We start from the raw sequence: 13,345 nt of genomic DNA, 5'->3' as shown, positions 1-13,345 counted from the left end.
TGCCTGTCTCTGGTGCTGTCTGTCTCTGGTGCTGTCTGTCTCTGGTGCTGTCTGTCTCTGGTGCTGTCTGTCTCTGCTGCTGTCTGTCTCTGGTGCTGTCTGTCTCTGGTGCTGTCTGTCTCTGGTGCTGTCTGTCTCTGCTGCTGTCTGTCTCTGGTGCTGCCTGTCTCTGGTGCTGTCTGTCTCTGGTGCTGTCTGTCTCTGGTGCTGCCTCTCTGGTGCTGCCTGTCTCTGGTGCTGTCTGTCTCTGGTGCTGCCTGTCTCTGGTGCTGTCTGTCTCTGGTGCTGTCTGTCTCTGCTGCTGTCTGTCTCTGGTGCTGTCTGTCTCTGGTGCTGTCTGTCTCTGGTGCTGTCTGTCTCTGGTGCTGTCTGTCTCTGCTGCTGTCTGTTTCTGGTGCTGTCGGTCTCCGCTGCTGTCTGTCTCTGGTGCTGTCTGTCTCTGGTGCTGCCTGTCTCTGCTGCTGTCTGTCTCTGGTGCTGTCTGTCTCTGGTGCTGTCTGTCTCTGGTGCTGCCTGTCTCTGGTGCTGCCTGTCTCTGCTGCTGTCTGTTTCTGGTGCTGTTGGTCTCCGCTGCTGTCGGTCTCTGGTGCTGCCGGTCTCTGGTGCTGTCTGTCTCTGGTGCTGCCTGTCTGGTGCTGCCCCTCTCTGGTGCTGTCTGTCTCTGGTGCTGCCCCTCTCTGGTGCTGCCTCTCTGCTGCTGTCTGTCTCTGGTGCTGTTTGTTTCTGGTGCTGTTGGTCTCTGGTGCTGCCTGTCTCTGCTGCTGCCTGTTTCTGGTGCTGCCTGTCTCTGCCGCTGTCTGTCTCTGGTGCTGCTTGTCTCTGCTGCTGTAGGTCAATTTATCCCCATTCAAAATCCTATTTCCCCTAAGCCTAACCCAACCCTAATTCTAACCTTAAACTTAACTCCATAATAGCATCCACCTGGGTGATGCACAGCAACCATTTCTATGCCAGAACACTCACCACACGGAGAAGTAAGGAGTGATATATGCCAATTCGGGGGATGATTAGGTGGCCATGTTGGTAATTTAGCCAGGACACCAGGGTTAACAACCCTACTCTTACAATAAGTACCATTTTTAATGACCACAGAGAGACAGGACACCCGTTTAACGTCCCATCCGAAAGAAGGCACCTTACACAGGGCAATGTCCCCTTCACTGCCCTGGGTTCTCCTTACACTAGAGAGAAGAGTGCCCCCTACTGACCCTCCAACACCATCTGGTCTCCCATCCAGGACCCACCCTGCTTATCTTCAGAGGCAAGCCAGCATTTGGATGCAAGGTGGCATGCTGCTGGCACACATACACACATCTCTCTACTTTTGCTCTGGACCCTCTCTCAGTTTGGAACCATTACAACCATTTTGACAGAGAGCAGGGAGAGTAATGCGTCACACACAATTAAGTCCCCGCAAATCAACCCAAACCACCCTGAAATGTCAGAGCTTTACTATAACATTGTTAGATCATAGCAAGCCGTGTACATGTCTAGCAGGGGGGTTTATGCAACTCCAGATGAGTGTGTACTAGGACAGTATTGAGAAACTTCAAGAGTTTGTACAAGAACATACTTTTATAATGGAGCAGATCACTGTGCTGTTTAGGTCAATAATAGTAATGTCTCATTTTGGCCAGTGGGGGGCAGAGCTCCATCTCTCTACAAAGTCAGATTAACCTTGGCCTGAGCCTGATTACTGAGCAGGTATTGCCCCACCAACAATCTGCTTTCTCCAATCCTCCACTGGAACCTGCCTGGGGAAAAGGCATTAACACACTCCTGATCAAAACAAATCCAATTGGATTTGTCACATGCGCCAAAAACAACAGTTGTAGACCTTGCCGTGAAATGCTTACTTACAAGCCCTTAACCAACGAAATAGAGTTAAGAAAATATTTGCTAAATATACTTAAGTAAAAAATGTATAAAGGTAACACAATGCAGCAGCATACCACCCTGCATCCCACTGCTGGCTGGCTTCTGAAGCAGGGTTGGTCCTGGATGGGAGACCAGCAGCATACCACCCTGCATCCCACTGCTGGCTGGCTTCTGAAGCAGGGTTGGTCCTGGATGGGAGACCAGCAGCATACCACCCTGCATCCCACTGCTGGCTGGCTTCTGAAGCAGGGTTGGTCCTGGATGGGAGACCAGCAGCATACCACCCTGCATCCCACTGCTGGCTGGCTTCTGAAGCAGGGTTGGTCCTGGATGGGAGACCAGCAGCATACCACCCTGCATCCCACTGCTGGCTGGCTTCTGGAGCAGGGTTGGTCCTGGATGGGGGACCAGCAGCATACCACCTTGCATCCCACTGCTGGCTGGCTTCTGAAGCAGGGTTGGTCCTGGATGGGAGACCAGCAGCATACCACCCTGCATCCCACTACTGGCTGGCTTCTGAAGCAGGGTTGGTCCTGGATGGGAGACCAGCAGCATACCACCCTGCATCCCACTGCTGGCTGGCTTCTGGAGCAGGGTTGGTCCTGGATGGGAGACCAGCAGCATACCACCCTGCATCCCACTGCTGGCTGGCTTCTGAAGCAGGGTTGGTCCTGGATGGGAGACCAGCAGCATACCACCCTGCATCCCACTGCTGGCTGGCTTCTGAAGCAGGGTTGGTCCTGGATGGGAGACCAGCAGCATACCACCCTGCATCCCACTGCTGGCTGGCTTCTGAAGCAGGGTTGGTCCTGGATGGGAGACCAGCAGCATACCACCTGCATCCCACTGCTGGCTGGCTTCTGAAGCAGGGTTGGTCCTGGGTGGGAGACCAGATGCTGCTGGAAAGGGTGTTGGAGGGCCAGTAGGAGGCACCTTTTCCTCTGGTCTAAAAAAAAATATCCCTATACCCCAGGGCAGTGATTTGGGACATTGCCCTGTGTAGAGTGCTGTCTTTCAGATAGGACGTTAAACAGGTGTCCTGACTCTCTGTGGTCAGTAAAGATCCCATGGCCCTTATCGTAAGAGTAGGTGTGTTAACCCTGGTGTCCTGGCTAAATTCCCAAGCTGTTCCTCAAACCATCATGATCACCTAATCATCCCCAGTTTATAATAGGCTCATTCATCCCCCCTCGTCTCCCCTGTAACTATTCCCCAGGTTGTTGCTGTAAATGAGAATGTGTTCTCAGTCAAATTACCTGGTTAAATTATATATATTTTTTAAACAATAGGATTAAGTAACAATAATGAGGCTATATACAGAGGGTACCGGTTGGTCAAGGTAATTTGCATATATAGGAAGGGGTAATGTGACTATGCAAAGATAACAAACAGCGAGTAGCAGCAGTGTAAAAACAAAGGGAGGAGGGGGTCAATGTAAATAGTCCATTTCATGAATTGGTCAGGAGTCTTATGGCTTGGGGGTAGAAGCTATTAAGGAGTCTTTTGGACCTGGACTTGGTGCTCAGGTACAGCTTGCCGTGCGGTAGCAGAGAGAACAATCAATGAATTGGTTGACTGGAGTCTTTGACAATTTTTTGGGCCTTCCTCTGACACAGCCTAGTACATGTACATAGGTCCTGGATGGCAGGAAGCTTGGCCCCGGTGATGTATTGGGTAGTAACGCGCTACCCTCTGTAGCGCCTTACTGTCGGATGCCGAGCAGTTGCCATACCAGGCGGTGATGCAACTGGTCAGGATGCTCTCGATGGTGCAGCTGTAGAACGATGATGAGGATGATGAGGGTTTTCTAGTAGCCCTCTATAGCAGTTGTACTGCTCAGTCGCAGGTGTGTGATATCACTGGTGGATCCTCTGCCACCCTCAGACTTACAGACTTCTTAGGAGTATTAATCATGATTTATTATTCACCAACTAGAAAGTATTGTAACTGGTGAAATAAAACAGGTGCAAGAAGAGATATAGCCTATGGTTCATTGTGAACTTACCTGTCGTGTTCATATAAGCCTGTTGTTGTTGTAGGCTCTGCATTCCTACCAGCATGACTCTGTGATGAGACGACTGATGAACCAACTCAACTTCTACATCATGCCTGTCTTCAACGTGGATGGATACATCTTCAGCTGGACTACAGTAGCTACAACTCTCTCTGTGTCTCTTTCCCTCTCCCCCTCTCTCTCTCTCTTTCCCTCTCCTCCTCTTTCTCCCTCTCCCCCTCTCTCCCTCTCTCTCTCTCCCTCTCTCTCTTTCCCTCTCCCCCTCTCTCTCTCTCTTTCCCTCTCCTCCTCTCTCTCCCTCTCCCCCTCTCTCACTCTCTCTCTCCCCCCCTCTCTCACTCTCTCTCTCTCTCTCCCCCTCTCTCTCTCTCGCGCCCTCTCTGTCTGGCTTGCTCTCTCTCTTTCTCTCTCACCTAGCTAACATTTGACCCAACATGTGTATTTAAGGTGACATGTTATTAGTATATTCATAGCTACTTTGAGTCAGTGACAGTGTTCATTATTTCCCCACCAGGATCGTTTCTGGAGGAAAACCCGGTCCAAAAACGTCAAGTATCACTGCAGAGGTGTTGACGCCAACAGGAACTGGAAAGTCAAGTGGTGTGGTGAGTTTTTAATGTATCCTTGGAGTGTGTCTGTCTGTGTGTGTGTGTGTGTGTGTTTGTCCTCCCTTCCCCCTGCTTTCCTTCCCCTGCTGTTGGGAGATGTCTCCTGGTGCTCTGTCTGCTTAATTAGTGTAAGCTGTGGATTAAATGTTTGTGTGGTGACGGCACCCCCCCCCCTGTTTGATATGATTTTGGTGGTGCTGAGAGGGGGGGGGGGGGTCTTCTGGTGGGTGTCTGCTATTCATCACTCAGGGAGGGAGGCTGGTTTTATGTGTGATACTTGGAATCTTAAATAAGAAAGAATAGATAATTACAGCAAGAAAAGAGCTGGGGGGAGAGGGGGGAGTGAGAGGGGGAAGAGAGGGGAGTGAGAGGGGGGAAGAGAGGGGGAAGAGAGGGGAGTGAGAGAGGGGAAGAGAGGGGAGTGAGAGAGGGGAAAGAGGGGGGAAAGAAAGGGGGGAAGAGAGAGGGGAAAGAGGGGGGAAGAGAGAGGGGAAAGAGGGGGGAAGAGAGGGGAGTGAGAGGGGGAAGAGAGGGGAGTGAGAGGGGGGAAGAGAGGGGAGTGAGAGAGGGGAAGAGAGGGGAGTGAGAGAGGGGGAAGAGAGGGGGGTGAGAGAGGGGAAGAGAGGGGGAAAAGAGAGGGGAAAGAGGGGGGAAAGAAAGGGGGGAAGAGAGAGGGGAAAGAGGGGGGAAGAGAGGGGAGTGAGAGGGGGAAGAGAGGGGAGTGAGAGGGGGGAAGAGAGGGGGAAGAGAGGGGAAAGAGGGGGGAAAGAAAGGGGGGAAGAGAGAGGGGGGAGTGAGAGGGGGAAGAGAGGGGAGTGAGAGAGGGGAAGAGAGGGGGAAGAGAGGGGAGTGAGGGGGGAAGAGAGGGGAGTGAGAGAGGGGGAAGAGAGGGGAGTGAGAGAGGGGGAAGAGAGGGGAGTGAGAGGGGGGAAGAGAGGGGAGTGAGAGAGGGGAGTGAGGGGGGAAGAGAGGGGAGTGAGAGAGGGGAAGAGAGGGGAGTGAGAGAGGGGGAAGAGAGGGGAGTGAGAGGGGGGAAGAGAGGGGGAAGAGAGGGGAGTGAGAGGGGGGAAGAGAGGGGGAAGAGAGGGGAGTGAGAGAGGGGAAGAGAGGGGGAAGAGAGGGGGGAGTGAGAGGGGGAAGAGAGGGGAGTGAGAGGGGGGAAGAGAGGGGGAAGAGAGGGGGGTGAGAGAGGGGAAGAGAGGGGGAAAAGAGAGGGGAAAGAGGGGGGAAGAGAGGGGGAAAAGAGAGGGGAAAGAGGGGGGAAAGAAAGGGGGGAAGAGAGAGGGGGAAGAGAGGGGAGTGAGAGAGGGGAAGAGAGGGGGAAGAGAGGGGAGTGAGAGAGGGGAAGAGAGGGGGAAAAGAGAGGGGAAAGAGGGGGGAAGAGAGGGGGAAAAGAGAGGGGAAAGAGGGGGGAAAGAAAGGGGGGAAGAGAGAGGGGGAAGAGAGGGGAGTGAGAGAGGGGAAGAGAGGGGGAAAAGAGAGGGGAAAGAGGGGGGAAAGAAAGGGGGGAAGAGAGAGGGGGAAGAGAGAGGGGGGAAAGAGAGGGGAGAGAGAGAGGGGAGAGAGAGAGGGGAAGAGAGGGGGAGACAGGGGGGGGATAGACAGAGCATGTGATACTGATAATCTCCAAGGTCTGTATGAGACACTGCCCACTGGAAAAAAAACTGGTTGCATCAACGTTGTTTCCACGTTATTTCAACAAAAAAATAATCATCTGATAACATTGAAACAACGTGGAAAACTGTTTGGAATTTCTAAAAGTAATCAGAAAGTCCCCAACGTAAGGGAATTTTGTCTTTTTTTCTCAACCAAATGCAAATCAAAAATTGAAGTTGAAGTGACATCTGTACCCAGTGAGTGGTTGGTGTTTAAGATATAGGGGGGGGGACACATTGGACTAGTAACCGGAAGGTTTCAAGTTCAAGCCCTCGAGCTGACAAGGTACAAATCTGTCGTTCTGCCCCTGTTATTGAAAATAAGAATTTGTTCTTAACTGACTTGCCTAGTTAAATAAAGGTAAAATAAAAATATATATATTCTCACACGACAATAAGAACACAAGGTCAGATCCAGACACAGGAGTCTTTGATATGTATTATTCAATCCAAAGGGTAGGCAAGAGAATGATCGTGGACAGGCAAAAGGTCAAAACCAGTTCAGAGTCCAGGAGGTACAGAGTGGCAGGCAGGCTCGAGGTCAGGCGGGTACGGAGTCCAGAAAAACAGGCAAGGGTCAAAACCGGGAAGACTAGCAAAAAAGAATAGCAGGATTATGGGGAAACACGCTGATTGACTTGAAAGACATACAAGATGAACTGGCACAGAGAAACAGGAAACACAGGGATAAATACACTGGCACAGAGAAACAGGAAACACAGGGATAAATACACTGGTACAGAGAGACAGGAAACACAGAGAAAAATACATTGGCACAGAGAGACAGGAAACACAGGGATAAATACACTGGCACAGAGAGACAGGAAACACAGGGATAAATACACTGGTACAGAGAGACAGGAAACACAGGGATAAATACATTGGCACAGAGAGACAGGAAACACAGGGATAAATACACTGGCACAGAGAGACAGGAAACACAGGGATAAATACACTGGGGAAAATAAGCGACACCTGGAGGGGGTGGAGACAATCACTAGGACAGGTGAAACAGATCAGGGTGTGACAGCAGCAGATATGGCTATAGGCCTGAGTTTTTCCTGACCACGAGACAGAAACAGGAAAACTCTAGGCCCTTAAGTCAAACCTGCTACATTAGATTATCCAGCTACTGTAAAGGCAGGCTATAATACAGTACAAGATCCACTGCCTTGTCCTTTACCTTGTGCCACTTTCACATTTTCCTGGGTAACAAACCCTTCTTTGCTCTGTGTATAACTAATTGCCAGGCGTATGTAGATGCGTACTGGCTGGGGACCTGTGGGAACAAGTTGTTAAAACACACGCTGTGTAAAACACCTGCCTTGGTCTACACAGAGTATTCATTATGGGGGCCAAGACCTATGAAAACGACATGATAATGATAGGCCTCAGCTTGGTGTTGAGATGGATCATTATACTGTAGCATAGAATGGGAGGGGAATGACAAATAATCCAAACTACAGTATGTATTGTTGATTTAACCCTCAGAGACATCTGTATTTTAAATAAGGCTCTGAGTTTTGAAAGCTGACCAGAAAAGAACTCTGGCTCCTCGCTAAAGCCAGGAACGAGGCCCTAATTATGAGAATAGGCAATAGGCACAAGAAGTTAAGGCTTACTGAAGCCGCTATGTGTTTTGTGCAGACCAATCATAGACTTTCAAGGTTGGATGATACCAGGGGTAATTTACTGTCTAATTTTAATCAGTTAATTAATTTAGGAAATTGTTCATTTACACTGTTTGTATTATACATAGACATGGCTCATTCCCTGTTGGATTTGCATATGCAAATATGAATTTGGCCCAGAGTTTTGAGGTGCTGCTTTTTGCTCATGGGCAAGTCTCTTAGATCATGCTCTTTCTTGTCTGTCTGCAGGTTATGCCAAGTTGTGCTTCTAACGTTTATTTTTGGAGTACTCATTTACATAATTAATGGGCATGCGTACTGTAGTTGGAGGGTTTAGTTCTGCTTAGAATACATGAATATGCAAAAATAATCTGAGAGAGACAGAGAGATATGTAGCCAGCGTAGTCCATCTGAAGAGATCTCCGTCCACATTGAAAACAGGCATCAATGACACAAAGTAGCTATGAATATACAAATAACATGAAAGAGGGAGAGGTGAAAGAAGACTGTTTTTTGAGAAGAGAAATGTCTAAAACATATTGAATTGAGAACAAAATGTCAACAGGCTGTGTGGACTAAAAATATGTCCCCGGTGTGTTTTATACCCCCCATTTACCATGAACAATTTTGTCATCTAGCAGACTTTTCTGTGCATAAAATGTATTCAAAAATGGTCACAGAAACATACACTAACACCATAGTAAAACCCTGTTATAAAGTACTTGGTATAGTTCCAGTATAAACTAGTATAACCTCTCTGTATGTATATACAGCACTTAATACTGTATGACCATAGTAAGTAACAAACAGTACCTGCCCTGTCGTTGTTTCTCCCTGTCAGAGGAGGGTGCATCCTCTCACCCCTGTGATGACACGTACTGCGGACCCTTCCCTGAGTCCGAGCCGGAGGTCAAGGCAGTGGCCAAGTTCCTGCGGAAGCACAAGAAGCGTGTCAAGGCCTACGTCTCCATCCACGCCTACGCCCAAATGTTGCTCTACCCCTACTCCTATAAATACGCCACCATCCCTAACTTCAACTGTGTGGTGAGAGACAGATCTGTGACCACAATCAATCAATGAATCAATGTTGTTGCAACTCACATTGGAATTGAATAAATGATTGTAATGTAATGTATTCCCCCCTTCAGGAGTCAGCTGCACACAATGCAGTGACTGCCCTGTACTCTGCCTACGGAGTGAGGTACAGATATGGACCCGCCTCCACCACGCTGTGTGAGTTATGCACACTGTCTCCTTCCCGACGTTAACTTACTTCAGCAACAGACTGCAAAACACTCAGAAAACATCTAGCTCATGATATTTCAGTTAAAAGATAAGAATTCCTGCCGCACACACAATTGCCTGTGGAAAACCCTCCCAATGAATCCAAACTGTTGTGTTTGTTCTGACGCCAACAGATGTCAGCTCAGGCAGCTCCATGGACTGGGCCTATAGGAACGGGATCCCTTATGCCTTTGCCTTTGAACTGCGGGACACAGGCTACTTTGGCTTCCTGTTACCTGAAGCTCTGATCAACCCCACCTGTACTGAGACCATGAGAGCAGTGAAGACCATCTCATCAGGCCTACTAAAGAAGTGTGAGACAGGGATGTATCAGCTGGACAGGGAGAGATATCCATATCTCTGAGATATATAGACATTTACAGTATCTCTGCATCTGCTAGAGAATAACTACGGGTGGTGGGTTATTGTGCCAAAAAGGAAAATGCAACATATATCATGCAAGCCTTGATGTTTACCCAAGAGTGGTCACCACTCCATTTTATGTCTGTATGTTAGAGGCTATAGTGCTACTTAAAAATGCCCTCAAACTGGTTTCAAATGTAAAATTATTTAGATGTCATATTACATCAAATCTTCACCTTGTACTATCAACAACTCGACTGTTTACAGTGTACGGTGAACGCAAGCACTTGAATGCCATTTTCAAGAGACTGATATTGCATTTCACAGAGTCTTTTTCTTGAACTTGCAGTTTTGACCCATTAAAGCTTCACTATCTGGAGCACCATCAGCTAACTCAGTAGTGTAGTCGTGCCTGGAGAAGTGGGTATATTCTATCTTTTGCCAAAGATGTCCCAAACGGCCCGCCGGGTGAATTCTATGAGAAACAGTGACATACACTCTGAATGACCTAAAATGATAAATCCCATATTGGTCTTTCATAGTCAGGCCAACCCAAGCTGTACTGTGCAAGTAGGCTAATAGTAGACCTACTACTGAAATGGATACATGAGGCTGGCCAACGGCAGTTTTTTTTAATAGAAAAACAACAAAATGGAATGTTATAACTCCATAACAATGTTTAAACCACATCCGGAGACCACTTTTGATGTCAGGGAACAATCTAAGAAATTTAGAGTTTTTTGTGTAGTTACCCTATAATTTGCAGGCACCAAGCACTGTTGTTTGATTAGCTGTGTTTCTGTAGGACATGAGATTGAGTTTGCAAAACAAATGGCCACTAGATTGACGCAAATAATCCTGATATAATTCTGCCAGGTAGGCATAGGCTACTTTGTAGCTAGTTAATGCTTAATTTAGAAGGTTTTTGGGAAAGCATTTCCATCTACCAGAAGACGATTAGGCCTATCATTAGTATTGCTATATTTTTCCTGCTCCTTCATTGTCTGAAACCAGGATGTTTTATCTCATATTATGAGGCATGTTTCAAAGTAGCTTATTGCCAAAATCCCACCATAGAAATGTGGAGGCAATTATTTTATAAAGACTTATACTGGTTTTCTTTCAAATTTCTTTCATTGTCTAGCAGCCAAAGGCATTGTCCAAGTCATATTAGCAACCCATGATAATAATTATAACAATTTTAAAAAATGATAACAATTATTGTTGCATCTTTAGATCTTCCCTCTTTCAAAATATCTAAAGGATATTTACATCTCTGTCCTTGAAACCGCTTGCATGTGCAGTGCACATTTTAGAACAGTGTTTTCCCGCATAGGCCTACCGCCATGTGCACATTGCTGAGCCTAAAATGTGAAATAATCGTTTTTGAACATTTTAAGCTAAACATTCTAATCTGTTCCATCTGTATTATTAATTGATATGACATATACCTCCACTACACTACTTTGATATGCATCATGGCAATTAAGAAGTGAGTAAACGCAATATGTGGGCATAAGCCGTATGTATACCTGCATGTTCCACCCAATAAACCACTGAGCTAACTGCTCTAGATGTCTTCTAAAGACATTTTACATGAATTGTGGTAGAACAAGGTCCTAAAAATGTGTTTATATGGTACAAACAACAAGGATGCCTAAAGTATCAATGAAGGGATAGTTCACACAAACTACACAATTACGTATGGGTTTCCTTGCCCTGTAAGCAGTCTATGGACAACGTATGACAGCAAATCATGCTTTAGTTTGTTTAGCTGGCCACTGTTCCAATGCAAATTCAATGCAAGTCAACAGTACCTGTATTATAATTTTTGCACTTTATGTATCTAAAACTGTATTGTGTAACTCAATGAAGTTACTTATGGATCATTTGGACATTAACGTAAAATGCTTATATAGGTACAATTGGCTTGCATTGGATTTCTTCTTCAAATGCAGAAAAGTTATCATTTGAAACAGTATCCAGGTAAACAAAACCAAAGCATGGATTGCTGTCATATCTTGCCCATAGGCTGCTTACATGGTAAGTAAACCCATGTGTAATTTTGTCTTTTGGTTGAACTATCCCTTTAACAAAGTGCCTTGAAATGGACTTTAAACGCTTTTTATAATTCTGTAAAGGATAAGTTTATATTTTTTTATCAAGGGAAAATGTTTACTTTTGATAGAAAGTGTAAAGGACATTTACTGAAATGTAATACATGTTATTTCTTTTTTATGAGGTTGTCACGTGGATGTTTTCTTTGACATCACTATCATTACAAACATTACAATAGCATCGTTTTACAGTAACAGCCCACTGGACACAAACATCAGTTCAACGTCTAGTTTTGATTGACATTTGGTTGAGTTGTCAACTAACGTGAATGCAACGTGAAATCAACAAAAATTGTCACCATGTCATTTATTGGATTTATGTTAAACGTTGGGTGAAAAAATACAAAATGCCCTTATGTTGATGACTTTTTGCAAATTCAATAAGTTTTCCACGTGGATTCAATGCATCACATCGATTTATGGGGTTGAAATTATGTGGAAACAACGTTAATTTAGGAATAGGCATCCCGCTAGCGGGACAACTTCTGGTGAAACTGGAGGGCGCGCAATTCAAATAAATAATTGTCAAAATTATGGATATTAAACATTTAGGTACAAATGTGTCTTATATTGGCTGCAACCTTAAATTCTTGTTAATCTAACTGTGTTGTCCGATTTACAGTAGATATTACAGCGAAAACCTGCCATGCGATTGTTTGAGGACGGCGCCCACATCAAAATATTTTTCCACCGGCACAGGTTTCATACATTCACAAATAACGATTAAATATTCACTTACTTTTTGAAAATCTTCCTCTGATTTGTCATCCAAAGGGTCCCAGCTATAACATGTAGTGTTGTTTTGTTAGATAAAATCCTTCTTTATGTCCCAAAAAGTCGATTTAGTTGGCACCATCGATTTGAGTAATCCACTCGTTCAACATGCAGAGAAAGAAATCTGAAAATCTACCCCAAAACTTTGTTTCAACAAGTCAAAATAAATTTCTATTCACTCTTTAGATACCCTAAAATGTAATCAAACTAAAATATTTCTTACGGAAAGAAGTATGTTCAATAGGAAACCGATTTTAGCAGATGTGTCCTGTCTTCATGGCGCGTAAACACGAATTTCCAAGACTGTGTCACTGTACCTAAACTGATATTTCTTATTTGTTTTTGAAGTTACAAGCCTGTAACCTTGAACATAGACTGCTGACACCATGTGGAAGCCATGGGAATTGCATCCAGGGAGCTCATTTTCAATATGACCTCTTTCCTACATTTATTTTCACATTTATACAAACATCAAAGTGTTTTTTTCCCCAATGGTAACAATTATATGCATATCTTGGCTTCAGGACCTGAGCAGCAGGCAGTTTGCGTTGGGCACGTCATTCAGGTGGAAATTGAGAAAAAAGGGGCCTAGTTTTTAATTCAACCAGTTTTTGCCCAGTGGGAGGAGTGTAATATCATGTGTGGTAGGTAGTGTAGCAAATGCAGTGAAGCAGTCTGCTATTTCCTATTTCATTCTAACATGGCGTGCCGTGTTTCTGGGCCCTGCGACAACACACTCATACTGTATATCACCCTGTTTAGTCCAATCATTGCGTATTTATGCAAACAGTTATCATGATTGCTGCCCACTCTCCCAATTGACAAAGATCAATGTGGATCAATTACTGTTACAATTTGATGTGGATGACAATGATGACTTGGTACCAGATGGGTCACAGTTAGGTTTTTTCTAATTTCTTCTCCCCCTGCCACCCAAAACTCCCTTGATCACAACACTAAATAACTAATGAAGAAAGATCCTTGTGCTGTCTGTCTCTTAGACATCAATCAATCCTGTGTG

General features: G+C 45.7%; 1 protein-coding gene across 1 annotated transcript in view; it reads left to right on the top strand.

The window, feature by feature from the left end:
• The window catches only part of LOC110490931 (carboxypeptidase A6-like), a 44,313-nt gene extending 32,642 nt beyond the window's left edge, over positions 1–11,671 (top strand). The window contains exons 7-11 of the mRNA XM_036943874.2: positions 3,918–4,028; positions 4,407–4,497; positions 8,628–8,830; positions 8,935–9,019; positions 9,205–11,671. Coding sequence (XP_036799769.1) covers positions 3,918–4,028; positions 4,407–4,497; positions 8,628–8,830; positions 8,935–9,019; positions 9,205–9,434 — 720 coding nt within the window. The 3' untranslated portion in view covers positions 9,435–11,671. The remainder of the gene's footprint in view (positions 1–3,917; positions 4,029–4,406; positions 4,498–8,627; positions 8,831–8,934; positions 9,020–9,204) is intronic.
• Positions 11,672–13,345: the final 1,674 nt, after the last annotated feature.

The sequence above is a fragment of the Oncorhynchus mykiss genome, chromosome 15, assembly GCF_057628025.1.
Source record: "Oncorhynchus mykiss isolate SJ-2025 chromosome 15, ASM5762802v1, whole genome shotgun sequence".
Classification (NCBI taxonomy): Eukaryota; Metazoa; Chordata; class Actinopteri; order Salmoniformes; family Salmonidae; genus Oncorhynchus; species Oncorhynchus mykiss.
This window is presented reverse-complemented; position numbering and strand designations above follow the sequence as displayed.